Below are 27,689 nucleotides of genomic sequence, written 5' to 3'. Positions count from 1 at the left end.
AGGATAAGCGGTAGAAAATGAATGAATGAATGTTAAATTACAGGCTGCACGGCGGTCTAGTGGTTAGCACGTAGACCTCACAGCTAGGAAACCAGGGTTCAATTCCACCCTCGGCCATCTCTGTGTGGAGTTTGCATGTTCTCCTCGTGCATGTGTGGGTTTTTTTCCGGGTACTCCGGTTTCCTCCCACATTCCAAAAACATGCTAGGTTAATTAGCGACTCCAAATTGTCCATAGGTATGAATGTGAGTGTGAATGGTTGTTTGTCTATATGTGCCCTGTGATTGGCTGTCGACCAGTCCAGGGTGTACCCTGCCAGCTGGGATAGGCTCCAGCACCCCCGCGACCCTCGTGAGGATAAGCGGTAGAAAATGAATGAATTAAATACTACCATTTAGGGCTGCACGGTATCAAGTGGTTAGCGCGCAGGCCACACAGCGAGAAAACCCAAGTTTGAGTCCATTGTGTGGAGTTTGCATGTTCTCTCCGGGCATGCGTGGGTTTTTTTTCCGGGTACTCCGGTTTCCTCCCACACATGATGAGCAAAAGAAAGTTGTTGGCATGGATTGGAGAAAACTGATGCAGTTTTGCGTAGTTTGCGACGTAAATAAACAGAGCTGTATAAGTAGCAACTTAACTAAATCGCTATCAAAGACGTATTTATACATTTTCAATCTGTGATGTTGTAGTAACACGTATTATCAAATACAGTTGCAGGGGGACTCCTCTCACCTCCACAGTGGGTCAGTGTGCCTCTACATCCAGATGTGTGTCACTGGTCTACCTGCCAAAACACAGCCATGATGGACCTGCCCAAGACAAGGGCCTGAGAGGGAATTGTAATGTCAGGAGGCAAACGGTGGAGTCCCGTTCATTAGGATCAGCTTGAAAATAGATCCAGGACTTTTTTAAAGAAGAACATCAATTACATGTGGCTTCTTCCACTGGGACACTCCAGCTCTCTGTTACCTAATTAAAAAAAAACTTAATGACGATACTTTATCTGGTGCTCAATTTTCTGCGCTATTAAGGGTGTCCTCATTGGCTGGGTGAGGCTTCCTCTAAATGGGTCAGCTCAAAGTTGGTCATTATGTATGTGAGTGCAGCACTCAAGAGGGGGCAGTGATTTTCTCAAGCACCACTGATACTTAATTTTTCATGTTAGTAAGTCCATGTGGGGCATGTACGCCAAGCACCCCTAAAATTGCATAAAAGAGATGATGGTTCAGTCTTTTGTTTTTCTTTGACTTCTTCACTTGAGCACATTTTAGTGTCATCCAAGCTAAGGTACATTTCTTGTTTACATTTAAGAAAGTTTAAGTAACAGATCATTTTATTGAATTTCCATATTCTTATGGGAATTTATTTTCTAAATCAGAAAAAATACATAATTGAAACTGGACTGGGTGCCATGGCGGTCGATTGGTTAGCACGCAGACCTCACAGCTAGGAGACCAGGGTTCAATTCCACTCTCGGCCATCTCTGTGTAGAGTTTGCATGTTCTCCCCGTGCATGCGTGGGTTTTTCTCCGGGTACTCCGGTTTCCTCCCACATTCCAAAAACATGCTAAGTTAATTAGCGACTCCAAATTGTACATAGGTATGAATGTGAGTGTGAATGGTTGTTTGTCTATATGTGCCCTGTGATTGGCTGGCCACCAGTCTAGGGTGTACCCCGCCTCTCGCCTGAAGACAGCTGGGATAGGCTCCAGCACCCCCGTGAGAAAAAGCGGTAGAAAATGAATGAATGAATGAAACTGGACTTATTTTCATCAGCATCAACAAAGTATTGAGGTCAATAAAGAAAAAAAAGAGCCGGCCTTGAGCCACCAATTTCAGTCATCATCGCCATTCAAACACAATTTAACACTTTTTATTGACAGATAAACATTAGGCCACAAAAAGCTGACGGAAAACAGAATTCTTTGTCCAACAGATGGAATATCAGATCAGTCATTGAACATTTTGAAACCCAAAAGGCTTAGCAGCACAGTAATACGAGTGAGTCTACAAAAATACCAAAAGACTTTGCTTAAAAAAGTGCTTTAGTGTTAGAATTACAAAACAGATTAGCCCCACCCGCCCCTACACACACATCACATCAATCCAAATGCCACATGATATGAATGTTTGTGCTCTTCTTTTTTGTAACTACAGGCTGACAGACAGAAAATAAAACCGTGATATGATAAGTTTTGACTAGTAAAAACATACAAATTTGTATACATATAGGATTCTTACAGCAGACACTGACAAGGTTCTGAAGGTGCTTTCTAACGTGAGCAACCGTGGTCCTGAGCCAGCAGGAAAGGTTGCTCTGTTGTTCATAGAGGCACATGACGTGTAGCAGTAGCAGTGATACATAGATGGATGGTATATCCGTAGCTAAAACGCAAGCGTGCTCATTGATGAATGAAATGCATTGACAGCTGAATGGCACACAAATAAACATACTTAGTATTTGGTCATTAAGTAATTAACTAACAGGCACCCAATGGCTGCTTTTTGTCCACATTATATTCTTAATTAAATCTCACAAATCAGCAGGATCATACAACATAGTCCAAAATATGGCTTGAAATGCTTCGACTATTCCGCTTTTTTTTTTATTGAGATGCAAGACGTCGACTCACTTGCGTCGACTGAAGATGCTCTTCTTGCTGGAGTTCTTGTCAGCGGTGCTGAGGCCAATGAGGAGTCGTGCCTTCTCGTCCTCCTCCTGCTGCTGCAGGCTATTGTCCACCTTGCCGTCAGACATCTTCCCCCGCAGGTCCGAACCCGTGGCAGGCTTTAAGCGTAGCTTCTCCTTTATCATCTAAGCACAACAAGCATAGGTTATGTCAAAAACACTTGAATATTATGTAACGTTGACTTTTGAATGCTATTTTAACAGCATAACACTCAGTATAAAAATAACCAGCAAAAATACTTTAAACCTGTGACAACATGTACATAGCTGTATATAGCCTATAACTGTGGATGAGTGGTTAGCATGTTGGCTACACAGTCAGGAAATCGGGAAGACCTGGGTTCGAACTCCGCTTCCAAAAATGTGCATGCTCGGCTAATTGGTGACTCCAAATTGTCCATAGGTATGAATGTGAGTGTGAATGGTTGTTTGTCTATATGTGTCTGGGATAGGCTCCAGCATACCCCCACAACCCAAGTGAGGATAAGCATCATAGAAACTGGATGGATGAACTGCCTCTTTCATTCATTCATTTTCTACCGCTTTTTCCTCACGAGGGTCGCGGGGGTGCTGGAGCCTATCCCAGCCTAAACAACCATTCACACTCACATTCATACCTATGGACAATTTGGAGTCGCCAATTAACCTAGCATGTTTTTGGAATGTGGGAGGAAACCGGAGTACCCGGAGAAAACCCACGCATGCAAACATGCAAATTCCACACAGAGATGACCAAGGGTGGAATTGAACCCTGGTCTCCTAGCTGTGAGGTCTGCGCGCTAACCACTAGACCGCCGTGCCGCCCCTGAACTGCCTCTTGTGGGATTAAATAAGACTTAGTTCACCTTAGAATTGTCTGTCAGTAGTTTTTTATGTTTCATTAAAAAAAACCTGCTGTTTACACAAAAACTATGCAGTTTTTATGTTTTGCATTATGGTCTGCACCTTGACCTACCAACCCAACTATAATAAGTGTACATTACATTACACCACTAATGTGAATCTCTGCCCTCATTAACAAACTTGATGAGGAGCCTATTTCCCTCCTCGCCATTTGACCCCTTCCGTTTGCCGCAATACAGCCCATGAATGTTGCCTACCTGTGCAACGAGAGCTTTGCGACTATCTCTTTTCACAGCCATGGCGAAGTCCAACCACGTCCACGTGTTGTTGTGGTACTCTAAACACGGCAGGACCAAGTTCAGGTCCTTCCAGTCCACACTACTCTTCTCTCCCTGAGGACGTTCAGTATTTATGGTATGTTTGCATAGTTGTTAGTAACACAATATAACACAATAAGTGGCTAGTCACCTTATAGCTGACACAGAGCGGCACTTGAGGAATCTTGATGTAGATGAAGGAATTATTCATGGCCGCCCTCTCTTTCATCTTATCAATGTCATCAACAGGATGCTGGTGGGGGTAACAGTTAGCATTAGTAGCATTAAATCACATATGTTGTTCATCTAAACACCACACAACAAAAGTATCAATACCTCTGGAGGTTTTCTGAACGACCTCCTGACCCCAGCGGTGCGGTTCATTCCCTGTGTGACAGCTCTACTGGATCCCATTGCTCCGATGGAGTCCTCTGATGACTGTCTAGTCTTTACAGGGATACCTGGGATACAAAAAATATGATGACATCATCATTAGCATTGGACCTTCTCTGTGATCCTACACTCCACGCCCTAACCCTTCAGGGATCCATACCTGTGGTAACTAATCGGAATTTGTCTTCCTCATCGGTAACCTCCTCCTCTTCGACATTTCTTCCCGGAAAGAAAAAACCCATCATTCTCTTGAAGAAGTGGTACATCAGCTGGATGGTGAGAGGCACTACGTTCACCTGAAAATGGGGTTTTCATTTTCAAAGTGCAACATCTCTGACAAAACATTAAAAAAAGGTACAGTGGTATGAAAAAGTATCTGAACCTTTTGGAATTTATGCATATTTCTGCATAAAATCACCATCAAATGTGATCACACAGATGAAAAACAGTGTCTGCTTTAACTATAACCACCCAAACATTTATAGGTTTTCATGTTTTAATGAGGATAGCATGCAAACAAGACAGAAGGGGGAGGAATAAGTAACTGAAACATCACATTTAATATTTTGTGCCCCCCCCCCCCTTTGGCAGCAATAACTTCAACCAGACGCTTCCTGTAGCTGCAGATTAGTCTGGCACATCGATCAGGACTAATATTGTCCCGTTCTTTACAAAACTGCTGTAGTTCAGTCAGATTCCTGGGATGTCTGGCATGCATCGCTGTCTTGAGGTCATGCCACAGCATCTCAATAGGGTTCAAGTCTGGACTTTAGACTTGGCCACTCCGTGTAGACCTCTACTTGTTGCAGCATCCATCCTCTTTCCATCCATCCTCTTGTTGCAGCATCATCCCTGCAAGTCGCCAGGCCCTGAGGCAGCAAAACAGCCCCAAACCATGATGCATCCTCCACCATGCATCACAGTGACGTTGTGTGTTCCTCCGAAACAATTCAACTTTGGTTTCATCAGTCCACAAAATATGTATGCCAAAACTTCTGTGGAGTGTCCAAGTGCCTTTTTGCGAACATTAAACGAGCAAACGCTACTTTTTCATACCACTGTAATTGTCCAAAGTTACATGTTACCTCAAAGTGTTCCTTGACGGAGATCCCGCCTACCGGGGGGCGCACTTTACTGAAGAGGCGCAAGGCGAACTGTCGTCCAGATTGACCTGCGCTCTGAGGGCGAAGCACCACCTATTGGAGATAGATTGGGGACAAAATCTTGAATCGTTTGCTCCTAATTTGAGATCATATAAATTTACATTTTAAACATAAGTGCAATTGTAATGAGTCAAGACGTGCGTCACAAGACGATGCGTTTGTGCATGCGACAATCAAATAACTAAGTGCCGCTGGGTGATCTCATCCAGACAAAACAAGATGGAGCCATTACACACTTCAGTACTTATTCATTGTGCCAGCACTGTACATACCCTCAGACGCTAGACACAGGAAACCAGGTAGAGAATATAAGGAGAATGTCATAGAGTGTTGACAGTGGGTACTTTGTCAAAAATGTCAGCACATTTTGTTGACTACAGGCAACATTTTACCTTGTATGCTGCGTTGGGCAGAAGATTGTTCATCGTGAACCAGCCTAATTCCAACAGATGCTCTGCAGTGTCGTCAGACTTGTTGAGCTGTGAAGATGGTCACAATTAGCCGCAAAGCAAACTGTTTAGTTACGTTCCTATCTTCTGATTGGACATGGGCATGATGAATGTATTTATCACTGACTTAAGAAAATTGATTGAGCTGCAGAGGATGCAACATTTACATATTATCACATATTGGCCCTGTACCCTCGAAACCGCCCATGAATGATACAGGAAAAGGCCGAAATGATACTGTGTCAAAGCCCAGGGCAATGATACTGATAAAATATAGAGTTTAACCATGTCCAGTATCAGCCCCCCGTCGCTGTCCATTCAGAGCGCGCTGCTCTGGTATCGTGCCCGTGAAACAACCAATCAGAGAACAGCGCACGAGCGTGAGCACACAGCATTTGTTTTGCTGCCGTCTGTGCTCTGTCAACATGTTAGCAGTTGACACTCCCGGGGAAAGACAAATAGGGAAAATAGCAAACAGAATATTAGAAATGGAACGTTTTATCACCATTAATGAGGAGGACACTCTTGAAATGATCGAAAAAAATAAAAATGCGAATACAAGTCGGGCTTAACTTTCTAAACTCCGCGCATGTGACAGGAAATGTCACTGTAACTATAAATATTCCTAGTGTTTCTCCAGTCACCAAAAAACCCAAACTTGATTAATGGAACTTTAATTGTCAGACATTGATAAGATAAGACTGTTGATAAAATGTTATTGTTGAAATTTTTTTGCAATTATAGTGTTTACACTGTTTAGATATAATACATGTAATAAACTGAACATTTTCTGGAAACAAAATGGTCTTTTGATTAAATAGTACGTGATAATAAGCTCATGATTAAATAGTATGTGATAATAAGATCATCACATGGTTTGTCTGGTATCAGGCCCCGTATCATGCCCCCAAGTGTGTGGCGCGCGGGGGCATGATACCTGGCCTGATACCAGCCAAACCATGTGATAACCTATGAATATCGCGCTTAATGTAACTGTTACTTATTGGAATACGACTCCTCGCAGGAATGAAGATGTTCTTGTAGGAAAATGCATTTACGTATTTGCAAACATTTCCTAAAACTATGACAGTAGAACCTCTAAAGCTGAACACAGTAAAAAAAAAAAAAAAAAAGATGCAGAAGAGCCTCAAATACCAACCACCACTTACCTTGCTATACATAAATCTCTGTAGCTCCAGCTCAGCGATGCCGAGCTGGCCGTCCTCTTCAGTCAAACACCATCGGGCCTGTGCAAAGTAGATCTCGGTTCTTCGCGCCACACTCACATCCTCTGGTGGCTTCCGTAGCTCCAGCTTGTTCGCCCTCTGTAGCTGGAAATCCTTAAAACACCTGAAAGGATGAAATGTTGCATTACGCCAGGAGTGCCACCTCTGTTTAATGATGAGTAAGCACAAGATGCGAGGACCTGATGAGGATGTTGAGCTCTTCGCTCTTCATTTGCATGTCGTTCTTCTCTTGGTTTAGCTGGTTCTGCAGTCTCATGTTGATATCATTCAGCTCGTCAATGCTCAGTTCCTCAGGTTGTGTCTATACAATGGTGAAGCATATGAGAAAATGCATATAGAGTATACCATATTTGCCCAACAAGGGTTAACTCAATTATCACCAGTATATTATATACCACCTATACCAGTATACAAGATTATAAAGAAACTGATAATATTTATTTGTCCTGTCCACAGTCAAATGGCATGATGAGCATAATTAATTTGTACATGTTAGCAGGTCTTCACCAACACTGAAAGGGCTCCCTGACCTAATAGTAGTACAAACTCACCCTGATGTTGGAGTAAATCTGCTTTTCTAGGCGTCTTATCTGAGCAAGGTGTTGCCTGACTGCCTCTTGGAGATGCAAGATGCTGCTGCGCTGCTCCTCTGGGTTACTGGAGATTTCCAACTGAAACCGTACACGCTGCTTTTTCTCACTGTGCTCCTAAACATAGGGCACGAGCAAAAATAAATATCAGTGAGGAGAAAAAAAAAAAGAACATTGGGAGATGTGACAATGGAAGCAGTTGCTTGCCTTGCGTCTGGGTTCTACATGCAACAAGAGGTTGTTAACGATGTCCAGGATCATTGCGTACTGAACAGGGTTGGTTGATATCTCTAGGTCATGGTGAATGAGGGTGAATGTGTCCACAGCACCTGAGAAAAACAAGCACAACAACAATTGTGAAGACTGCGTTGAAGATGAAGAACCTGTGTGAGGGATATCAAACATTGACACGCACCAGCCTGTTTTTTCAGTAGGTCTTCTTTCTCGTGGTTATTCCTGAGCTCTGGAGGTTTAATCTGTGTGGCGAGCTCCGGGTTGATGTCATGACTGTAGCTGATGTAGTGCATCCGGCAGCTGCAGCGGGAGATGATGCGCTGTACCTGTTGTGCTTCATTTACCTGGGCTGGCTGGTTCCAGTCTGTGCATACATAAAGATGGATGGATGGATGATAGATAAGATAGATAGACTTGCTTTATTGTCATTGCACAATAACACAGCAGTGAAATTGCCAACAAAATGTCATTGCCTGGCTCCTGTGTAATAATAAATAATAATAATAATGTGGAGAATAAATAAATTACATCAAACATGAACAACAATGTACAGCATAAACAGTAATTTGTACATATAATTTAAATCATTTTGATTAAATTTAAATAGCTTTGAATCATTTGAATCAATTTTGAAAAAAAGGATCATTTCACTGATTCCGCTACAGCAGTGGTCGACCTATACATTTTTTTTGTGTGTGTGTGTGTGGCATCAGTACCTGTAGTGGTGCTAACCATTCCTCCCACTGCCTGGCCACTCTCCATCAGTTCCAGCACTGAGTCGAGGTTCCGCTGCCTGTGCTCCTCTATGTTTTTCACCTGAACACAACACAAAATCACACAAAATATTATGGATACTAAACCCATAAAACCTATCATATCAGACATATGGTAGTAGCTTAGACTCACTTTATAATTAGTTCAAAGTTAGTAAAACTGGCTTCTGGTTTCCTAACCACTGCTGAGTAAACTTTTAATCTAGTTGTGTAGTAGTGGGTATGAATGCAGCCTGACTAAAAGGTTAATTCCTTCATCTTCCATGGGGGTAAGAGCAGGGAAAAATGAGTAGCACTGCCCTCCTTATATGCAAATGATGATAAAAAGTGGCTTCTTCTCTGCATGAGTCTGCTTTGGCTTTTCCAGAAGTCCCTCAATGATCAATAAAGTAGTTATTACCAATCTAACCACTAATCAAACCCAGTGAGAGCTTTACCGACCTCCAGCCACAACTGCCTGTCCTCTTGCTCAGACGGGTTGGTCTCCATGGTGGCGAAGTATTGCATGCCGTCCAGCAGACAGGTCCAGGTGGTTTTCTGCTTCAATGTGTCATTGTACCAAGCCGGATGGTGCTCACACTGGTGCAACTGGGCCATGGATGCAGACACCAGCACGCAGCCTGCCGTCTCTGTGCCTCGCAGCATCATCTGGGTAGATCACAACAGAGCAGCACTGATGAACAATATGATGTAACTAGTGTGGTGTGGTGATATATGCAGCTACCTGGCAGTTGACCAACTCAATGAACCAGTTGCGGTTATAGACGTCATCAGTCTGGCAGGCCGCTATGCCACAAAGCTGGTCACTCACGCCCGAGTCCTCTTCGGAAAATACTACGAACTTATCAGTTTCCTCAATGAGCTTCTGGAGCATTGATGTCCCTATAGAGCAAAGTGTCCAAATAAGAGCAGAAGTCCATATTAATGGAATATTTATGTATTTTAAGTATCAAAAACACAGCCCTCACCCTCATGTGGACTTTTCTCTGCTCGACTGAGGGTTGGAACAACCGGTGTAGTGGGTGCGGCGGTGGGAGAGAAGTTGGAAGGGGAGCGCTTGAGCTTTTTGGCCTGCAACTGTGTGTCAATCCGCAGACCTTTCAGAGCTTCAGTGGAGAGGTTTCTTTTCAGGACAGAAGCCTTTTTATAACCGTCATACAGCCCAAAGGCTATGTTCCTGTTAGTAGTATTCCAGGAAGCACGCAGGTCCACTAGACGCAGCTTATGCGCATAAGTGGTTTCATCCTTCAGGTTCACTTCCTGTCAAGAATGCATGGATAAAGATTACACAAAACACCAGATTAGACTCCGACGTGTACTCCACACAACGTCACCTCTTCCACGTGGTTGCTCTGTCGCTGGTAACTCAGGGAGGACAGGCTGAGAAGATGAGTCTTCTTCACTTGAGCGTTAATCTGGTGGTCTGCTGTCTCATCCCAAGTGGAGGCCATTAAATGAACGGTCACCTGCGACAGCTCGCTAACCATCTGAGTCACATTCCATTCGGAGATCAGCCTCCTCATCACAGTGCCAGCTGTGGGAGAAAACACAAATAAAAAACATTAACATTAAAAGACAAACGTTAGAAGACCATAAGGCTGACATTGTTACCCTGTGGAATCAGTCTCTGTGCCCCTCGAGTAAAAACATGGCCTTTGTTGCACTCCACTTGGATACCTCTTTGCTGGGCAAAGGAAGCCCAATAATGCACCTAAAGGACCCCCAATGCGTAGTAAAAGCATACATTAATAGTAATTTTGTTTTGTTTAAGTGATTAATCTATAGAATTAAATGAGAATGGGCTAGGACCCTCTTACTTGTAGCTGTGGGAAGGCTGCGGTGTAGGACATCTGCTTGTAATGCTGACCCAGCTTCTTACGTACGGGTCTGAGACTCTGGGCGAGCTTGCCTCTGCAGATCGGCCGAGACACATTCGTCCAGGTGGCCCAAAAGTTCTGCATCCACCGCAGGGTGCTGCTGTACAGCAGGATTCTGGGCTGTGATGACTCTAAAAAAAAAAAAGAGTGAAGTGACACTGAATGCTGTTTTGAAAGGACAGCTTATAAATGCACACACACACACACACACAAACCTTGGCCACACTGCTGGTTAAGGTCCATGGTGATGGAGAGGTTGAGATTCTCCGAGCGAAAAGCTCTGTAGGAATCATGAGGCTGTCCTGAGGTCACGTCTGCGACGTTCTCTGCGCAGCAGAGCATGACAGCATGGTGGTCATGAGGGTTGCCATGGCAAAGCCACTGAAGGTCAAGGGTCATGCACAAATTGGGCAGGTGAAGAAAGCAGATGTCGTCGTATCTAAAAATGGAGAAAATAAACTTATATTAACTTAGACAAAAAAAAATTACCTTGAAAACTGTGTTTGTGATTTAACAAGCACTGCCTTCACTTACTTTGATGCTGTCCTAACATTGACATTCAAATCTCCCTTAAAAACAAACTGGCCAGGGTTCCAATCAAAATTCAACTTATTCCACTCCCAGTGCAAGTTTTCCGTTGTGTTGTAAGGGTCCTGTCGGAATGCAAAGTCAGGTGTGAGTCAAAGCCAGTGAAGTACATATAGTGACATTATATAAATTATTCGGAAGCATATATATATATATATAGTGTGTATACAGTTGTACCTCTGTGGCAAGCTGATGTAGATTAGCCTGATCAATGTCCATGACCCAGCACCCATGCAGTAAGAACCGACTTTTGTCCCACCATGCAAGAAGAGGTGACGGGTCCACTGTGGGTTTGGTGAGAAGATCAACTGCCTGGCCGATTAGGTTCCAAGCAGCGTCCCAACATGGTCCCCAAACAATAGTGTACAGGCAGATGTTGGCTGTAGAGAGACATCATTCAGTATTAAATAGAACATTTTGTAATGCTCTGCAAAACAAGTGAATATGATACGTAATATGACATTTTCAAAATGAAATAGAAAGTATCACAACACACATTTGAAGTCATAGTAGAACTTGAGGGGTGGCATATTTCTGTGAACCGTAACGTCTCCCCACGGTGCGCCGAGTGGAACAATCGCTTTGCGATGAGCTCTGGCCTGTCCGTCTTGCTCAGTCCCAATCAGACGCCCAGACAGCGTCCAGTCGCGAATCTCAAACAGGTAGCGAGGGTAGTCTCGAATTCTCACTGGCACAGCAGAAACACGTACATTTGTAAATTTTGAGACATTGAATGAACCGTTACTAAATAATTTGGTGTACTAACCTAAAAACGCAGTCAGTTTAAACTTGACAGCACGGCACCATTGGATCACCAAAGGGAGCCCATCTCTTGGGAAGGGGCTAATGCCGTCAATGTCCCTCAGTTGCTCTCTCACCCTCTCTGGTCCGTGAAGTGACTGGTCAGCCAGGACGACAACTTCCAGGTCAGACACAGTCCACGTCAGCAAGGACTTCCTCATGGGCGTGTTGGTGTAAAGACGACGCGAGCGCTGGATGTAGATCTCGATGTGCTTTTTTTCCAGCGAACTGTACAGCTCTTCAATCTTCCTGGCAGGCAGCAGTTCTCCGTGCTGCTTCCTCAGATCAGCCACCTTCTTATCCAGAAGCTGAAGACGCTTTGCGCTTTCTTTGCTTTCGTCCTTCATCAACTCATAGTTGTCTCTGAGCTTAATCTCAAAAATGTCGTCCAAGAAGACAAAGGAGAACTGGCTGACCTTGAAGATGAGGTCCGGAGGCAGGCCCTGCTGGACTGTGGAGGCCTGTCCAGATGGACGGTGCAGAGTCTTCAACCACTTCTGCACACTGATGGCCTTATCGAAGGTGTTGGAGAAATTGTACTGATATGGGAACTCCAGAGACAGGAATGGGCAAGTGAAAACCCAGACACGGTTCTGGGGAGTGTCGAGGAAAGGGAAGCTGTTCCTGTGCAGTTGCATCTCAGGCAAATCAGCGTGTGTTTCCACATCCAAGCCTTTGAAGGACACGATGTTATGGCCGTCAAAGTTAAAAACAAGGGAGGGGGTGCACACTTGTATTGAACCTGCATGCTTGGAGATGGAAAGCGCTTCCGTGTGAAGAAGAATATAGTTCTGTTCGCCAACATGAGCGGTAACACGAGTGTGACTCAACTCAACCTGCAAACTCAGCCTTCTCTTCTGTTGTGATTCATCAGATTTGATTGTGCTGTCCTCTTCTGGATCCCCACAAAGCATACGCCAACAACCCAGTGCTTCGGTCATGTGCTGATAAAAGAACATATGATCCGGGGGTGTCCATGTGACAGCGATCTCCTCTTCACACTGAACCTGAAAAAATAATTTTTTTGCAAAACATTGAATATATTGATAAAGCTGCAACACTGACACATGAAAGCATGGACCGATATGTGAACACCTGCAGTGTGTGGGTGGTGCCATGGTAACAGAGAGCTGTACTGGTGAGCTTCAGTTGTGGGTTAGCCATCTGAGAGGCGGGGCAACATGTCTCCGTGTTCTCTGTGAGTGTCTTGATCACGGAGAAGCCAACACCATGTAGAGACACCTTGGAGCTCTCTGTAGAGCTCATGACTCCAACAGTATCCATCCGCAAAGACAGAGCTCCTAAAAAAAAACGGTAAAATGCTTCATTCATATGAAGTATATACACATTACTGGTTTGAATCCAAACCTACCAGCCAGATCAGTGATTGTGAAAACATTGACATCCTCCAAATGACAGTCCAGTTTGAAAAGCAGCTGTGACGATGAGAAGGGTTGCACAGTATAGCCAGTAGGGGTAGATTCAACTGAGAGCTTTGGCCGTTCTCCACTGGGAAAGTGAATGAAGGACATCAGACGAGATAAACACAAAGCACAGGTTTCTGACAGTTCCACTTGAAGTCCCTTCAGGCTGGACTCCACACTCAGACACGGAGGGCTGCCATTCATCTCAGCGCTTGGTCGATTCCAGCTTCCCTAGAGTTGCGGCATTGACAGAACTCTTTTATTATTAATTCAACATTCCAAAAAAATGCATCTTAACGTTTGACTTTCTTTACTTGGAGAGAGAGGGAGTCTAGGATCAGCGCTTCACCCCAGACATGTTTGCCAGGAGGGTGGGGGGCTTGTTGGATATGAGAGCCTTGACCCACACGCCACCAGAAACTGTCCAGGTTTAATGAAGACCGTTGGTGCACATTTCGGGACTCTGGGTTGTCTTGGTCAACCTTTAAGTCCAGAAGATGCTGCAGTTCTGTGGGTGTAACATACACAAATTAAACTGTTAGTAGTACACAAACAAAAATGTGAAAAAAATGTAAATCAACAGTAACAGTCAATATGCAATATTAATGGAACAATGCCTTAAGACTAGAAAATTAAATGTCGTACCTGCACGGGCTGAGAGGAAGCCGAGCGCGAAAGGTGTCGTGTCTCCCAGCTGGACGGACACATTGAGGTTGGACACGGAAGAAGAAATCATCACAGGGGCATCCAGGTGGGGCAGGCGTCTGAAGAAGAGGAGGGTGGGCAAAACATCTAATGGACTACGCACAATAACGTACAAGATGCAATGAGCATTACACAAATACATGGATAAGACAAACAAAAAAAGATTATTAGTGTGAAAAACGTAAGTACGACTAGGTCAGAACGTTTTTTTTTTTTTCCCCCTCAGATGGCCACTTGCATTTTTCGACGTGACTCCTTCCTGTGGATCAGCTCTCCCCACGGAAGCAGATTCAGCCAGTGAAAAAACTCCTGGTGACGATAGTGGATGATGCAAGTATTGACAGTGAAAGAGCCGCAAATGTCGATGGATGTAACCTAAAAGTATAAACACAATAAAACAAGTGAAATATGAGGTACAGCCCTCCGAGGCGTTGCACAGACAAGCACCGTCTGCCTGACCTGCAGGGATGTCTTGAGTGTGTTTACACAGAGAATTCTTTGTCTGCTTTGAGAGAGAAGAAGTCCATCTGCCAGTTTATATACACACACACACACACACACAACACAAAAAGAAATATTATTTATAGCCGTTTATCAGTAACCATCTCTCTTTGGTTAACACATGGCACCCAGCTGTGGACTAACCCTCAAGAAGGAGCTCCAGGTTGCTCTGTGGAAAGCTCAGTTCAGGGGTGAAGCTTTTGAGGGGAAGCTGCTCATCATCACGTCCATAACACACCTTTAAAGACTTCAGAGTCCAGTTCAGGTGCCTTTGAAAGTAGAAAAACAGTCAAGAACCTTGTTAGAAATAATTCCATCTGAGAATTACAGTATGCTAACTCACCTTTTCTGGCTGTGCATGGACAGGGTAACATTTGTATTATCAAATTCCATGTTGACCTTTTGTGGGATGAAGCGGTGAACTTGTTCCACAGTTTCAGTATGGATGAATTCTGTGTCAGCACACACTTAAAAAAACAAACAAACATTTTAACTTTCAAATGACCGTTTACCAGTTTAGAGCACCATCAACGCAAAGCTGTGTTATTTTGAGTAGTGTGATAGGAAAAATGCAATATACCTACAATATGTACTATGTTAATGTAACAGATAATTTAAAGAATCATACAAAAAAGTCACATGATTGCATTCTGTGTAAGTGTAATTTATTATATTAGAGAAAATAATGATTTACCTGGTGTTTGTTCATGATATGTCTCTTGAGTTGTCCTTGTGGGAGACACCGGCACCAGGATCTGGCTGAGGAAAAGGCCCTCATGCAGCTCTGCTAGCAGCGTCCTCACGCGCAAAGACAGCAAGCCCGGCTTTATCTCGGGTAGGCTCACGTCACCCGAAAGCAACAACCCAAACGCCACTTCAGCCAAACAAATGTCCTACAAACAGATGACACATTAGGTATTCGCACTCAAGCAGGAGGTATCAGAGGACCAAAAAAAAAACTCACCAGCTGGCTGCTTTTAAGAACTTTGCTGCTTAACTGTCCCACGGAGAAGTCCCATGCCAACCTGCAAAGAACATTAAATACCTCCTTGACAGATCAAGAGTTTGGTTCAATTTCCACCATACATGAACATTCTGTCAATTAGCATTTGATCATCAAAGCCTTAAAACAGTCTTAACAAAGCTTGTCTAATAATGGAGCGACAAGCCAAGAAGAAAGAATAGCGAGCTAGCTGTTTCTCTCCATTGTTATCGCCATCTTGCCTGCATACTTCACAGTGGAAACACAATGAATCATACTATTTGTATGGAAATGTGACCTGAAAACTGCATATACTACAGACAGTACTGCACACCTCTTACTGTGGTGGTCAAGTAACAAAGTGATGCAGGAGATGGTCATGTGCCACAGAGACTCGGACAGGGCCAGGTTGAGAACCATCACATTAATGGAACTAATGTGGAATGACAGCAGCTGCAAAGACAAAAAAACAGGAAGTGAAAAGTCAGTCTTTGGTGCTTTTGAAGATGAATGCACCTGATGTTATACAAAATGGAATTGTTTCAGAGGAACTACATGCTTTAAAAGTTGAACAAAACAAAGCACTGTCTTGGGAAGTCATATGAGATATTAGAAAGAATGTTGGTAGGTCTGTTTATGATGGTAAGAGTTTGACTCTGGAACAGATTATAAGATTGATAAACTGATTCTATTTGATCTATGAGGGGCCATACTTGTGATAAAAATCGAAGTGTTGTGGCGCTGACTGAAATCTTCCCCATTTTCTTCCCATGACTCTTGTTCATCAGTGGTCCCAGGGGTGCTTGCAAATCAAACCGAACCCTTGTCTCACCAACGCACAGTGCCAGGTATCTCCTAAAAAAAAAAAAATTGGACAATTGCTGTCTGACATCCAAAAATCCACTCTTTCAATATGTGAAGTGACACATTCCATAACACATATATGCGTACTCACGGCAAATCCTGTTTGAGTAGTTTACTTGAAATCCATATTCGATCAATTTCCTGATGTAAAAAGAATCACTGTTACCGTACAAAAGGGACAACCACAACATCGAGGACACAATGACATCCAATTCAAAACACTATATAAAAAATTCTGCTTTTACTAAGACACTAATGCCACATTATTATATTAGCGCTCATTAGATTGTGCAGCCGTACCTTATCTGATTGTTTATAAGAGATAAGGGAGTGGTTGAGCTTGCAACATAAACAACAAGTAAATATGGTGCTGCTTACCACAGTATGCTGCGGGTGAAACTGGATACTAACTCCTTGAACGGAAAACAATCCGACTGATTTGATCCTCAATTCTGCATTTAGTGCAGTCTGGAAGAGTCTCACAGCCAAAGTGTTGACCAACCATCTATTGGATAACATCAAAAAGAGTCAATATTTGCTAGTAAAATAAAGTGTGACACACCGTTGAAGTAAAATATATTATGATACCCACTTACCTGAATATGATGCATAACAACACAATGCAAATTAGGAGGATTGTCAGGAAGGAAATCAGCAAGTGAGACATTATGTCCCAAGTTGTTCACACCCAAATTGTAGACATGGAGTTGACTGCATCAGCTTCTGTACAAGGAGGTAGACAGATATGTATCATTACTTTAGTTTGACACACATTCTGACAGTACAGTATATTCATACAAATAAACCTCACTGAAGGTTAAGAATTACTCTGACAGGGACAATATAATTGTTCAGCTAACGGTAAACACTGGCTTGCGTTGCGAATGATTCACTGGCATCATAAATACAAATTGGAATAGCTACTAGCTAACTGTATTGCTTAGCACCATGTACGAAGCTCTCCAAAAAGTTACTTATATGAAAACAAATAATAACAATCACAAGAGTGTTAATATCCCCCAAAATGTAAGCGACACTTGCCGCCGCGTCATCACACACACACAAAAAAAAATCCAAAGCAAATCTGTGCTAGCAGCAACATAGCACGCTAATGCTAACTGTTAGCTTACAGTTTGGAACTAACTTTCTGAGTAGCTGGTCGTTTTCGTTACACCGCTGTTTTAAAAATGTACGTACCCGGGCATGTTTGCAGTGTTTGCGGTCCGTCGGCACACACGGAGGTAAGGAGCCGTGACAGCTGACAGTTTAGTCCGTACCGAGGGAGTCAACACTCCGCCCCGCTTGGCTGTGCTCAAGGGACGGTGGCTGTGGAGCACTAATGGAAGGAAGGAAGGAAGAAACACCCACAAACAAAGTGAGAGGTAATATATTTCCTTTTATTTTTAAAGTGTATTTAAAGTAGCAACTAGCTGGGGATTTGGTAAAAGAAAGAAACAGGCCAATATCAATATTGCAATATTGTTTTGGTGGTATTGACTCTAGTGTTAGTAGTCTTTCAAAGCCATTTTCAATTGAAAAATCCATTGGAATCCTAAATAATGAGGCTGCAGCAAATCTGTAGGCTTTTCTGCTTTAGTACACTGAGTTGGGTGGTGATTTCTGTTTATCAACATGCACTAGTGGCCGCAAGGCATGCTGGGTAATCCAGCATCAACAACAAAAACATGAACTATGACAATACAACTATATCAGGAGCATGTGCATGAGCTTGTTTACTTCCTTGACAACCTCCCCAAATATATTTTGCCATCAGGCAGAAATACGACAAACACGGCGACATGTTGGGAGAGAACCACAAGCTACCCAGCATGCCTTGTGGCAGGAATATATGGGTGTTATTTTGAGTTGGGTGTTGCATGTAGGCAATATTACATGACTTGTTTTTGAAACAGCAACAATATATATATTCATTCATTCATTTTCTACCGCTTATCCTCATGAGGGTCGCGGGGGTGCTGGAGCCTATCCCAGCTGTCTTCAGGCGAGAGGTGGGGTACACCCTGGACTGGTAGCCAGCCAATCACAGGGCACATATAGACAAACAGCCATTCACACTCACATTCATACCTATGGACAATTTGGAGTCGCTAATTAACCTAGCATGTTTTTGGAATGTGGGAGGAAACCAGAGTACCCGGAGAAAACCCACGCATGCACGGGGAGAACATGCAGACTCCACACAGAGATGGCAGAGGGTGGAATTGAACCCTGGTCTCCTAGCTGTGATTATCTGTGCACGCTAACATTATATAAATATATATATATATATATGTGTGTGTGTGTATGTATGTATTTGATATTATTTATGTATTTTAAGTACCGTATTTTTAAGAATATTGGCAAGTGGTTAGCATTTTGGCCACACAGTCAAGCCATCTGGGTTCGAATCTCTGTTGGGCATCTCTGTGTGGAGTTTCCATGGTCTCCCCGTGTGTGCGTGGGTTTTCTCTTGGTTCACGTTAGGTTAATTGACAACTCTAAAAATTGTCCATAGGTATGAATGTGAGTGTGAATGGTTGTTTGTCTATTTGTGCCCTGCGATTGGCTGGCGACCTGTCCAGGGTGTTGCCTGCCCTTCGCCAACTGTGATAGGCTAGGCATACACCCGGGGCTTAGAAATTAATGTTTTGTTTTTTTTATCATGACAGAGCAAGGGAGCGTACTTGCAAAACTACACACTTTGTATTTTGGAGGTGGTACTTGCCATAAAATGTTTTGAGAACCATTACCATAGAATTATGAAATTGCATTTATTTTTGTCCTATAAATGCTGTAAAGTTGAAAGAAGATAAAAGAAGCATCTTTTCTAAACAGCTGTAGCTGACAGAGTTGCAGTCATTGTCGTCCATCTCATGCAGCAGCCTTCTGTCTGTTGTGTTTGGCAAACCACTCATTGCTTTTGTCATCAGCCATTGCCTGGGAAACAAAATAAGATTTGAGTGGCAAACATTGTCAAATAAATTGACTACGGCAGCGCCACTGACCTTATCGAGCAGCTCATCGCCTTTAGGGTCTACTGTGGAAAGCTGTCGGAATGCTTCATCTCCCACAAAGCAAATCTCATGGCCATCCTAATAAAGAGAAATTAAGTCCACCCATATTTTTGTAGAGTTCGTAATACGTGTAATTGTACCTACCGGGTCAGCCAAAATAACAACCTCTACGGTGGCTTTCCCAGGTGTGTCCAAGCTAACCAAAGGTGTGATAATGTTCTCATTTTCTTTTTTCATCAATGCTTCCAGGTCAGGAAGCTGTGGAATACAAGAACATGTAGAATATTAATAATAAATCCCGTACATTCAATAACAACAGAATAAGACTATTTTACCTGATCCCTGGGGCATGAAAATGCAATTCTTCCAAATGCTGTTCCATGATCTACTGCGCCACTGATGTCGTGAAGTTCCAGTTTACACTACAAAGTGAACGCAGCCCTCACATTTCATAGTTCTTATAACAGTATATCTTCTCAATTGACAATACTATACAAATGAAACTTGGATATACTTTAGAGTAGGCAGTGTACATCTTGTATCGCAGCATAGATTGACTATCCACCAAAAATGAATCAGTGATAATTGCCCACAGTCAAGCATAGCTGTGGTAGTGTCATGATCTGGGGCTGTATGAGTTCTGGAGTGGTCTCCACATCTGAGCCATCGTCGGTCAGAAGAAAGGAAAGTGTGTTTACCACCCACCAGCTCCACTAGTGATGTCATCATGGAAGAAGATTTCAGGAAGCGCTGGTGAATTCCATGCCCAAGAGGATTAAGGCACAATAGTGTTTAGTGTTAAATATCAACACCAAGGTTACAATTTGGACTTGTTCACTGTGAGGTGTTCTTACTTGTCCAGCTTGTGTGAACTTTTATACTGCTTTCAGAATCAAAATCAGAATCGCAATAGAATTGTATTCCAATCCGATCCAATCCACTTTATTTATATAGCACATTTTATAAACAGAGTTTCCAAAGTGCTGCACAGACTAGTAAAAATAAAAAGTAATAATCCAAAACTAAAAGATCATTTAAGAAATAAAATAATAAAATAGATATTAAAATATTAAAAACAAGAAACAAAGCAATAAAAGTATAAAAAATAAAACCAATTACAATAAAAAACGAAGAACTAAAAGACACAGAACCATACGACTCACTCAGAGTTAAAAGCCAGAGAATAAAAGTGGGTTTTAAGACGAGCCTTAAAGCTTTCGATGTTGGGGGCCTTTTTTTACTTGGGAGGGGAGAGAGTTCCATAGTTTGGGGCCAACCACAGAAAAGGCTCGGTCCCCCGTTGTATTGCATACAACGAAATTTGAGTGCAACTCCACGGTGAATTTTGTAGAAGGTAAAAATAAGGATACAATAAAAAATAAAACAAGGAATAACAATATAAATATAAAAGTGTCAGGTGCTGTTCAAAATAAGTGTAAATATATGTACATCAAAAACAATAACCTATACAGTAACAAGATGTAGAATTGCAGTAACCAAATGTGGAATTTCAGTAAACAAAATGTAGTATTGCACTTGGATTAATTAATCTTAATGCACATAAATCCAGTATTGCACATTTGAAGCATTATTGTACATAACAGTGAGATGTATGTTTTAGTAGTGCAAAAACAAGTATGTTCATTTATGATTGTGTATGATTTATGATTGATTTCCAAGCTGTAGGCCGACTATTCTAAAGCATATCCAAGTTTAATTTATATGCTGTTATCCCTTGAAAAGATAAAACTAAATATTTGCTGCAATGTGACTCACTTGGACTCTCCCGCTTTTGACTCACCTGAGTGTCTCCGAATCCCAACAACACTGTCTTCTTCCCCTCATTCCTTTCCATCACTGTCATTCCCAAAAGTGTCGACCAGTAGTTGGTAGACCTCTTGATGTCTGACACGCCAAGCGAAACTCTCTGCACAGGGTCACCTGTGGAAGGGTCATCCATGCGGTAATGTAAACTACCAAAATTGACAGTTACTATGGTAACCATTATGTCATTGTATGGTCATATCACCTCGTACTTCGGTACAATGTGCATTATTAAAAAAAAACCCAAAAAACTTAAACTGTATTATGGAAAGCAGGAAGTGAACAAATGTAACAGTTACTGATTGTAAAAGTACCAGATGGAGGGGTAGGATTTAATAAGCTTTGCTTCTTCCTACTCCTTTTGGACATGTGGAACTGTGAACTGATTATGTGATGCATTCAATTGTAATCTGATGCATGTTCAAATTAAATTAAAACATCTCTGCGGCACAAGAGAAGCCTGCGTCACTCACCTTTGTGAGGCTGCTCTCGGTCCACCAAATAGAACTGATAACCGCCCGGAGCTTGGGTCACATACAGGTCGTCTTCTACCTGTGTGAGAGGCCATCCAAGACGCTTGGCATTGCTCACAGCCTTGCTTGACTGCAGGGTGAGCCCCTTCAAGAAACAAAGCATAATTCCTGAATATACACAGTACAGTACGCATGTACGCATCACATAGTATATGATCAAGCCCTACCAAGAAATCATTTCCAAGTTGATATTCTGCCACGCCATAGTTGTATGTGAGCTCAGCTACAAAATGATCATCTTCCGGACCAAAGCCAACCATAGTCTTGCTCCATTTTCCATCATAGGGACTATGGAAAGAGTAGAATTAGAACTGTTACGCAATGAGTACGCATTTTAGGTACAACTCACCCGTTACAAGTTGCTTTGCAGCCTTCGTCAAACTCCTCGTGGCGCAAAACCTGTCATTGATATAAGAATGTTACTGAATGTCTAGTTAATTATCAGGCATATGGATGAAATGAGTGCGTTCGGAAGATAACCCACCTTCATTCCCAGGACATCTCGATAAAATGTAGCAGTTTTGGTCCGGTCACCAACTTTAAAAACAAAATGCAACGCCCGTCTCATTTTTCTTGTGCAGGTTATCACCGTTGTTATTATGTAGTGGGATGGTCACGTGAGTGTGGTTCAACTTCCTCGTCGATCGATTTATCTGGCGTTGATTATTAGCAGAAAAGCTAGCGGGGTGTCAAACTGTTGCTACTGCTATTTCTTTACTGTTCCAAGTACTTGACGTTATTCCTTAAATAACGTTTCATAAAGTACAGCTATGATTAAAAATGTAACACCTTAACCACAGAACTACTTTACGTAGAAAACTCATGAGCCGTACGTTTTTGTCGCTGCGAGTCCGCCATCTTGTGTAGCACATCATTGTTCGTTTGCGACTTTTGACGTTTTTACTGATAGTTTCTGAACTTATGGACGCGATAAGTCAATAAAAATGCCATACTGTGCGGCTGTAAACTACCTATATATGCATATACACTGCTGCCAAGTTGTGCTACACAAGATGGCGGCAGCGACACCGCGCTCTGTGTGTTGTGTCCGGGTGTGGACACAACCCTCTATTTTTGTTCCCTCCTTTTTTAATATATATTTTATTACAAACTTCAATTACGAAACAGTATAAGCTGAATTACAGGAACATAAAAGTGCAATTTTATAGAACAATGAAATAAATAAGGAAAAGTAAATAACAAAGAAAGGAATGTGCGAGAGATATTGCTTGAAAATAACAAAAATAAAAACAATAGTCATTTAAGCTTGTTCTTCATATGAATTGTTTTTAGAAGAAAACTGGTGAATATTTGGCTTACAAAACAACACTCTGGATTTGTGAATATGGAATTTTCCTAATAAAGAAATTTCACACCATTATGCAAATCTTTAAGAAGGTTACATTGTAGAAAAAAGACCATTTCCATTTTGATGTCAATGAATGTATTGAAAGACATAAAAAGTAAAATAGAAACTTAGGTCCAAAATGCTTGAGAAATGGGACATTCGTAGAATAAGTGCCTTATTGTAACTACTTCCGTTTTCTACTGAACAACAGATGGCGCTGTAGACCCCCAAGCGGTAACAATACACACATACATTCACCCAGCGAAGAAGACGTAAAGGCCAAAATGGCGATCTACATGAAACACACGAGTTGCCTTTTCTCCTTGGAAAAAGCTATTTTCTTGTCAAGGGGGAGCCGATTCAATGTGGAATGTAAACGTTATGTGCGTGGACTTAGACGGAAGCCGGTCAGAGTGACATTTTCCGAAGACGTAAAAGCGAAGGAGAAGAATGACGTCAAAGTGTCATTCAGAGCAGCAGAGCAAGAAAGAGACAATTTAACGAAGACAAGCAATAATATATCAACCAAAAGTGCTAATATGGTTGGTAAGAGTGATCAAATCGATGGGCTCCGATTCGAGAGGGCGTTACCTGGCGATAAAAGACTGGCGTAAGTATGTGTTGTGGTGATAGCAATGTTATTGTCATGTAAATAGACATTGTTTATATTTATAGCTTTGTGCACTCATCACGATCCTTTGTTGTTTGGTACATGTATGCAGCATACACATCATGCATGCTATCACCCATTCAGAGTGAAAGTGATGGGCTTTTAATAAAAAAAATGCATTTTTTGGAGAGAAAAAGTGCAAATGGTTGTAGTATCATATTTTAACCTCCATTGTCTGGCGACTCCAAATTGTCCATAGGTATGAATGTGAGTGTGAATGGTTGTTTGTCTATATGTGCCCTGTGATTGGCTGGCCACCCGTCCAGGGTGTACCCCACCTCTCGCCCAAAGACAGCTGGGATAGGCTCCAGCACCCCCTCCGCGACACTCGTGAGGATAAGCGGTAGAAAATGAATGAATGACGTTTTGTTGTTTTGCAAATTTGGAGTGGTCAGACCCGAGCAGGAGGGGATAGAAAAGAAGAAAAAAGAAAACAGAGCAGGGAGTGAATTTATAGACAAAATGTCTAAACAACGATGCCACAACGATGCTACTACTGTTTCCTCCCAAGATTCCAAAAACATGCTAGGTTAATTAGCCACTCCAAATTGTCCATAGGTATGAATGTGAGTGTGAATGGTTGTTTGTCTATATGTGCCCTGTGATTGGCTGGCGACCAGTCCAGGGTGTACCCCGCCTCTCGCCTGAAGACAGCTGGGATAGGCTCCAGCACCCCCGCGGCCCTCGTGAGGAAAAAGCGGTAGAAAATGAATGAATGAAAGAATGTCTTGTCTTACAGGAGGCTGGTGAGTGTCGCTCGTTCCAGAACGTTCCGGGAACAACAGGGCAAAGTCCTCCTGGAAGGTCGCCGATTGATCTGCGATGCTTTGAATGCGGGCGCCATTCCTCAAACCGTCTTCTTCAGCACCGCAGATCGCCTGCGGGAGCTCCCTTTCGACCAATTGAGGAGGGCCACGCTTGTTAAAGTCAAATTCGAAGACATCAAACTGTGGTCTGACCTTGTGACCCCACAAGGAGTAATAGGTCATTTACGGCTCTCATGGTGTGATACGTTTTGAGTGTATTGTTCTGATTTTATTTTGTCTTCTGCAGCTATATTTTCCCGCCCCGATGCATCACGGTTGAGATTCATAGACCGAACACATTCGGTGCCGCTGTCACTCATCTGTGATAACATCCGTGACCCTGGCAACCTCGGGACTATGCTGCGATGTGCTGCTGCCGCCGGCTGCCATAGTGTCCTGCTCACTAAAGGTGGGCCAATTTTAGCCATTAAAGCACTTTTATTGAAAAATAGCAGCTTTTTATGATGATCTTATTATCACATACTATTTAATCATGAGCTTATTATCATTCACTATCCCCATTTTCTTTTCTGATTGATAAAATAAACATAAACACGTATTTGTCTAACTCAGGTGGGGGAATACTTTCTACCAGTCTTCCTTCGTTCTTGCAGTTGATGAGCCATTCAGAAAAAAAGCTTGAGGTCGCCCTTGGTTTTCCGACTTGTATTTGCATTTTTAGTTTTTTCGATCATTTCGAGTCATTTTTTGACTCTTTGTATCGAGTTGTGGACTCCTATAGAGCTGCTACACACAATCCCCGACACAGAACACTTTCTAGAATTTCCAGAATCTGCACCTCTGTTTGTATTTATGTATATATATATATATATATATACACATATATATATTTATAGGTTATCACATGGTTTGTCTGGTATCCGGCCAGGTATCATGCCCCCAAGTGTCAGTATCAGCCCGAGACCAAAGGTCTGATATATCTAAACAGTGTAAACACAATAATTGCAAAAATATTTGAACAATAATATTTTATCAACAGTCTTATCAATGTCTGTCTTCCTCATTAATGGTGATAAAACGTTCCATTGCTAATATTCTGTTTGCTATTTTCCTTATTTGTCTTTCGCCGGGAGTGTCAACCGCTGACATGTTGACAGATCACAGCAAAACAAACGCTGTGTGTTCACACTCGTGCGCTGTTCTCTGATTGGTTGTTTCACGGGCGCAATACCAGAGCAGGGGTCTGATACTGGACATGGTTAAACTCTTATATTTTATCAGTATCACTGCCCTGGGCTTTGACACAGTATCATTTGGGCCTTTTCCCGTATCATTCATGGGCGGTTTCTAGGGTACAGGGCCAATTAATACTGTAGTATGTGATAATATATTTGTACACACCTTTTGTGAAGTGGATTATAATTTATTATTTAATGAAGTCATGAAAATCTGTCTCAAATCCCGTCACAGGTTGTGTTGATGTCTGGGAGCCAAAAGTACTGCGAGCAGCGATGGGCGCCCATTTCCATCTGCCCATTTATCCCAGTTTAAATTGGGAGGAAGTTGAGGATCATCTACCCAAGGATGTAACAGTGCATGTCGCCGACAGCACAAGCGGACCTGATCCAAATAAAGAATCTCAAATGAACACAACTCCCTCCAAACCGGGCGACTACGGCTGGGTCAGCGTAAAACCCGGCCACCAGAAGGCACACTTTGACGAGTACGACTCTGATTCCGATTCGGAATATGCTGGGCTTTCACTCCCAAGAGTGGACGCCAAGCTGTACCATGAAAACTGGGCTCAGAGTCCCACAGCTATTATCATCGGAGGAGAGACTCAAGGCCTGAGCGTGGAAGCAGTCCAACTGGCGGAAAAAAACACAGGACACAGGCTTTTTATTCCTATTGTTCCTTATATGGACAGCTTGAATTCCGCCATGGCTGCCAGTATCCTGTTGTTTGAGGGCAGGAAACAACTCTTAAAAGCAATGCAAACTTCCAGTAGGAAGTGGTCCTCGAAGGCCGGACGTCAGCTTTCATAACGTCCGACATCATTGTTGAGTAATAATCTATTTTGCAACGTTGAGTGGTTAGCGCGCAGACCTCACAGCTAGGAGACCAGGGTTCAATTCCACCCTCGGCCATCTCTGTGTGGAGTTTGCATGTTCTCCCCGTGCATGCGTGGGTTTTCTCCGGGTACTCCGGTTTCCTCCCACATTCCAAAAACATGCTAGGTTAATTGGCGACTCCAAATTGTCCATAGGTATGAATGTGAGTGTGAATGGTTGTTTGTCTATATGTGCCCTGTGATTGGCTGGCGACCAGTACAGGGTGTACCCCACCTCTTGGCTGAAGACAGCTGGGATAGGCTCCAGCACCCCCTCGCGACACTCGTGAGGATAAGCGGTAGAAAATGAATGAATGATGTTTTGCAAATTGAGTGGTCAGACTGGAGCAGGAGGGGATAGAAAAGAAGAAAAAAGAAAACAGAGCGGTGAGTGAATTTATAGACAAAATGTCTAAACAACGATGCCACAACGATGCTACTCCGGTTTCCTCCCATATTCCAAAAACATGCTAGGTTAATTAGCCACTCCAAATTGTCCATATGTATGAATGTGAGTGTGAATGGTTGTTTGTCTATATGTGCCCTGTGATTGGCTGGCCACCAGTCCAGGGTGTACCCCGCCTCTTGCCCCGAAGACAGCTGGGATAGGCTCCAGCACCCCCGCGACCCTTGAGGAAAAGCGGCAGAAAATGAATGAATGAACATAATAAAATAAGTTATAGCTTGTTTGTGTTTATGGGCTCACTATGAACGTAAATGATGGTTGTGGCATTTGTTTTTACAAGTGGGGGGGGCAAAACATTTTTTCAGCCCTGCCCTCGCACCCCCAAAAAGATAAAAGGACTGTATGACTGATAAAGGGAATGCTGTCGGAATATTGAGTGAGTCCTCTTCCTGTTTGTTTGGAGGCAATGAATTAAAACAGACATGTGGCAATATATGGAAACCGGCAAAATGAGTGTGTTCATTTTTACTTATTGTGTAGTACTCGTAACACCGCTAAGAGCAGTGTTACAACATGT

At 42.7% G+C, this 27,689-nt stretch overlaps 3 protein-coding genes across 5 annotated transcripts; 1 reads left to right on the top strand and 2 right to left on the bottom strand.

The window, feature by feature from the left end:
• Window positions 1–1,851: 1,851 nt before the first annotated feature.
• LOC131134694 (bridge-like lipid transfer protein family member 2) lies at window positions 1,852–17,774 on the bottom strand. Of its 3 annotated transcripts, none has more exons than XM_058080223.2 (40): window positions 17,638–17,774; window positions 17,037–17,163; window positions 16,819–16,945; window positions 16,532–16,581; window positions 16,290–16,431; window positions 15,911–16,029; window positions 15,559–15,619; window positions 15,289–15,487; window positions 14,938–15,061; window positions 14,739–14,863; window positions 14,553–14,620; window positions 14,332–14,468; window positions 14,034–14,188; window positions 13,703–13,896; window positions 13,337–13,619; window positions 13,060–13,265; window positions 11,930–12,971; window positions 11,660–11,851; window positions 11,341–11,543; window positions 11,110–11,228; window positions 10,791–11,014; window positions 10,516–10,706; window positions 10,310–10,409; window positions 10,033–10,232; window positions 9,667–9,958; window positions 9,423–9,580; window positions 9,140–9,346; window positions 8,642–8,741; window positions 8,107–8,289; window positions 7,899–8,020; window positions 7,653–7,808; window positions 7,281–7,402; window positions 7,024–7,204; window positions 5,798–5,884; window positions 5,328–5,438; window positions 4,403–4,538; window positions 4,186–4,310; window positions 4,001–4,102; window positions 3,790–3,924; window positions 1,852–2,815 (listed from the first exon to the last, which is right to left on the bottom strand). In XM_058080223.2, the coding sequence occupies exons 2-40, from the start codon at window positions 17,105–17,107 to the stop codon at window positions 2,630–2,632; spliced, it is 6,735 nt and encodes a 2,244-aa protein (XP_057936206.2). In that variant the 5' UTR covers window positions 17,108–17,163; window positions 17,638–17,774; the 3' UTR covers window positions 1,852–2,629. The 3 variants fall into 3 exon arrangements, with proteins under 3 accessions (XP_057936206.2, XP_057936208.2, XP_057936207.2); XM_058080225.2 differs by having other exon boundaries at window positions 14,034–14,152; XM_058080224.2 differs by having other exon boundaries at window positions 17,037–17,160; window positions 17,638–17,741.
• Window positions 17,775–19,192: 1,418 nt separating this feature from the next.
• Window positions 19,193–22,474, bottom strand: glod4 (glyoxalase domain containing 4). Its single transcript, XM_058080226.2, has 9 exons — window positions 22,296–22,474; window positions 22,161–22,210; window positions 21,979–22,099; window positions 21,752–21,896; window positions 21,256–21,395; window positions 19,790–19,876; window positions 19,599–19,712; window positions 19,446–19,532; window positions 19,193–19,377 (listed from the first exon to the last, which is right to left on the bottom strand). The coding sequence occupies exons 1-9, from the start codon at window positions 22,377–22,379 to the stop codon at window positions 19,312–19,314; spliced, it is 894 nt and encodes a 297-aa protein (XP_057936209.2). The 5' UTR covers window positions 22,380–22,474; the 3' UTR covers window positions 19,193–19,311.
• Window positions 22,475–23,391: 917 nt separating this feature from the next.
• On the top strand, window positions 23,392–27,620 carry mrm3a (mitochondrial rRNA methyltransferase 3a). The gene is made up of 4 exons (XM_058080436.2): window positions 23,392–23,769; window positions 24,569–24,813; window positions 24,883–25,044; window positions 26,067–27,620. Exons 1-4 carry the CDS (start codon window positions 23,444–23,446, stop codon window positions 26,639–26,641), a joined length of 1,308 nt encoding a protein of 435 aa, XP_057936419.2. The 5' UTR covers window positions 23,392–23,443; the 3' UTR covers window positions 26,642–27,620.
• Window positions 27,621–27,689: the final 69 nt, after the last annotated feature.

This window comes from Doryrhamphus excisus, linkage group LG8, assembly GCF_037039965.1.
Source record: "Doryrhamphus excisus strain RoL-2023G ecotype Guam linkage group LG8, RoL_Dexc_Guam_v1.1, whole genome shotgun sequence".
Lineage (NCBI taxonomy): Eukaryota > Metazoa > Chordata > Actinopteri > Syngnathiformes > Syngnathidae > Doryrhamphus > Doryrhamphus excisus.
The sequence above is the reverse complement of the archived record's forward strand: the minus strand, read 5'-3'. Positions and strand labels throughout refer to the sequence as shown.

What these genes read in the sequence shown, in the direction of transcription:
- LOC131134694 (XM_058080223.2), bottom strand. Translation starts at nt 17,107, where the DNA reads ATGTCTCACTTGCTGATTTCCTTCCTGACAATCCTCCTAATTTGCATT. An exon ending in TTCACCCGCAGCATACTGTG is followed by an intron (nt 16,582 to 16,818) that starts GTAAGCAGCACC and finishes TTTTTACATCAG; the next exon opens with GAAATTGATCGAATATGGAT. An exon ending in AATGTTAGGACAGCATCAAA is followed by an intron (nt 11,015 to 11,109) that starts GTAAGTGAAGGC and finishes CTCCATTTTTAG; the next exon opens with ATACGACGACATCTGCTTTC.
- glod4 (XM_058080226.2), bottom strand. Translation starts at nt 22,379, where the DNA reads ATGAGACGGGCGTTGCATTTTGTTTTTAAAGTTGGTGACCGGACCAAA. An exon ending in AACTTGGAAATGATTTCTTG is followed by an intron (nt 21,897 to 21,978) that starts GTAGGGCTTGAT and finishes TGTTTCTTGAAG; the next exon opens with GGGCTCACCCTGCAGTCAAG. An exon ending in GCGATGAGCTGCTCGATAAG is followed by an intron (nt 19,378 to 19,445) that starts GTCAGTGGCGCT and finishes TTTGTTTCCCAG; the next exon opens with GCAATGGCTGATGACAAAAG.
- mrm3a (XM_058080436.2), top strand. Translation starts at nt 23,444, where the DNA reads ATGGCGATCTACATGAAACACACGAGTTGCCTTTTCTCCTTGGAAAAA. An exon ending in GACCCCACAAGGAGTAATAG is followed by an intron (nt 24,814 to 24,882) that starts GTCATTTACGGC and finishes TGTCTTCTGCAG; the next exon opens with CTATATTTTCCCGCCCCGAT. An exon ending in TAGTGTCCTGCTCACTAAAG is followed by an intron (nt 25,045 to 26,066) that starts GTGGGCCAATTT and finishes ATCCCGTCACAG; the next exon opens with GTTGTGTTGATGTCTGGGAG.